Source organism: Fulmarus glacialis, unplaced genomic scaffold, assembly GCF_000690835.1.
Source record: "Fulmarus glacialis isolate BGI_N327 unplaced genomic scaffold, ASM69083v1 scaffold44233, whole genome shotgun sequence".
Lineage (NCBI taxonomy): Eukaryota > Metazoa > Chordata > Aves > Procellariiformes > Procellariidae > Fulmarus > Fulmarus glacialis.
The window spans coordinates 1,123-2,937 of record NW_009205642.1 but is presented as its reverse complement, the minus strand read 5'-3'; the positions used below and the strand labels follow the sequence as shown (position 1 = coordinate 2,937).

Here is a 1,815-nt window from a genome sequence, read left to right as displayed (position 1 = left end):
TATTGTTGACCATGGTAGCCGTGCTTGCAGTTGCACAACGATTGTTTATACTGCAGATTTGCACGCTCTTCTGATGTATTTTAGAATCAGTACTTTTGCATCTGGTCTTCACTTCTGTGTTGTACCTCTTTGACTGTGAAAACCTTTGCCTCTTCGGGTGCTGCAAAAGTCTCAGTAAATTTCAATCTGAATGATTTGGAAAGATGGTAGTACAGAATAGGGTCAAAACAGAGGTTTGATACTGCAAACAGCAAGGTAGATTCTTTAGCTTTAAAGAGAGCTTGTTTCAGAGGGCAGCTGGTTATGGTATCGCTTTGGCTCAAAGTGTAGGGGATACGAACAATGTGGTATGGAACAAAACACAGCAGGTAGCCTGCAGTTATGAGCAGTATGTTGATGAGGGTTTTCTTCACATTTGCATGACTCTCACTGTATTTGTTTTGGTAGAGGTGTCTAACAACAAGAAAATTGGAAATCAGTATCACAGCTGAAAAATTCAGGAATATTGCTGTGCATATGAAATTAGTAAACACGTGCCAGTCTCTTCCAAATTTTGTTTTGAAATCGATGCATCCTGCACCAGGTCTTTCTTCAATGGTTTTTATTGGAATAGCCATGTTAGGCACTGTTATAAGGAGAACCATTGTCCATACGACTGCAGACAACATCTTGGCAAATCCAGGCCCTTGAATGCGGTAGATCTTAGAACTGTGCGTTAGCTGAAGGCAACGATCCATGCTTACAAATCCCAAAAATATAATTGATAAATACATGTTCAGGTAGATGAAACAGGCTGTAACTTGACAGTGGAATATTCTCAGTTTCCAGGACGCAACTCCTAGGTCAACAATAATCTTTACTGGCAATGCCAAAGTCAACAAAAAATCCGCTGTTAAGAGGTTAATTAAGTAGATGCTTATACACTTCTGTTTCTGATCTTTTTGTGTGAATGCCCATAGTGCGAAACAACTTCCAATAAATCCCATAAGAAAAATCAAGTAGTAAAAGTAGGTAAAAGGTTCCATTTCTTTACTGACGTGGCATTGTGAAACATTGCTTGACATTGTAAACTTCTTGTGCAAGTTGGTTTTGCTGCTAGGAGATACCAAGAATCTACAAAAAGAATCAAGAAGACATCAATGACATCAGCTTTTCCTGAGCAAGCGTAGTTATTCTCTGAGAATTTTGTTTGATTAATTTAATGGAAAAAATGCAATTGGGAAGAAATACTTTTCTCTATCTTCATGCTGCCTCACAGATATTCAAGAGGGCTTTGTTCTCATGTTGGAAAAGTTTGGAAATACATTAGGATTTGTTCTTGAAAGCATATAGCCTTCTGAGAAACTTTTCCACTAGAGCCGTCCTTCTGAGTGCATGGTTCAAACCTCCCCCACCCCCCAAACAACCAAAACACCAAAGAAAAAGGTTTGAATCTGTTTAAGTATCTGGTTAATAATGGTGATACTAAAACTTCGTAAGTTTTGAACAATTGAAACTATGCCTAAAAAAAGGGTAATATTTGTAGCAGTCTTGTTCTATAAAAATGTGTTAGGAGTTTTGAAATTAATGCACTGTCAAACCAATACACAGATATATCAGATAGATCAGCAAATAGTTCTAATCAGTCCTAAGTTTTTGCAGACTGTTCTCTCTTCCTACCTGAACAGGGGATAAATTAATCGCATATTTCTATAAAGCCTTTAGAAAAAGCACATTTTGAAAGAAGCAGCTATTAAATAATTTTTCTCACTTCCTTTTTAGGCTTCGCTAGAAATTATAGGGAAGAAAAGTAGAAAATTTTAGTCTTATTTTAAC

The 1,815-nt window shown here is 37.0% G+C and overlaps 1 protein-coding gene across 1 annotated transcript; it reads right to left on the bottom strand.

The window, feature by feature from the left end:
- Nucleotides 1-86: 86 nt before the first annotated feature.
- Nucleotides 87-1,064, bottom strand: GPR171 (G protein-coupled receptor 171). Its single transcript, XM_009575452.1, has one exon. It carries the CDS (start codon nucleotides 1,062-1,064, stop codon nucleotides 87-89), a length of 978 nt encoding a protein of 325 aa, XP_009573747.1.
- Nucleotides 1,065-1,815: the final 751 nt, after the last annotated feature.

Excerpts from the sequence above, each read along its gene's own strand:
- GPR171 (XM_009575452.1), bottom strand. The coding sequence starts at position 1,064 with ATGTCAAGCAATGTTTCACAATGCCACGTCAGTAAAGAAATGGAACCT.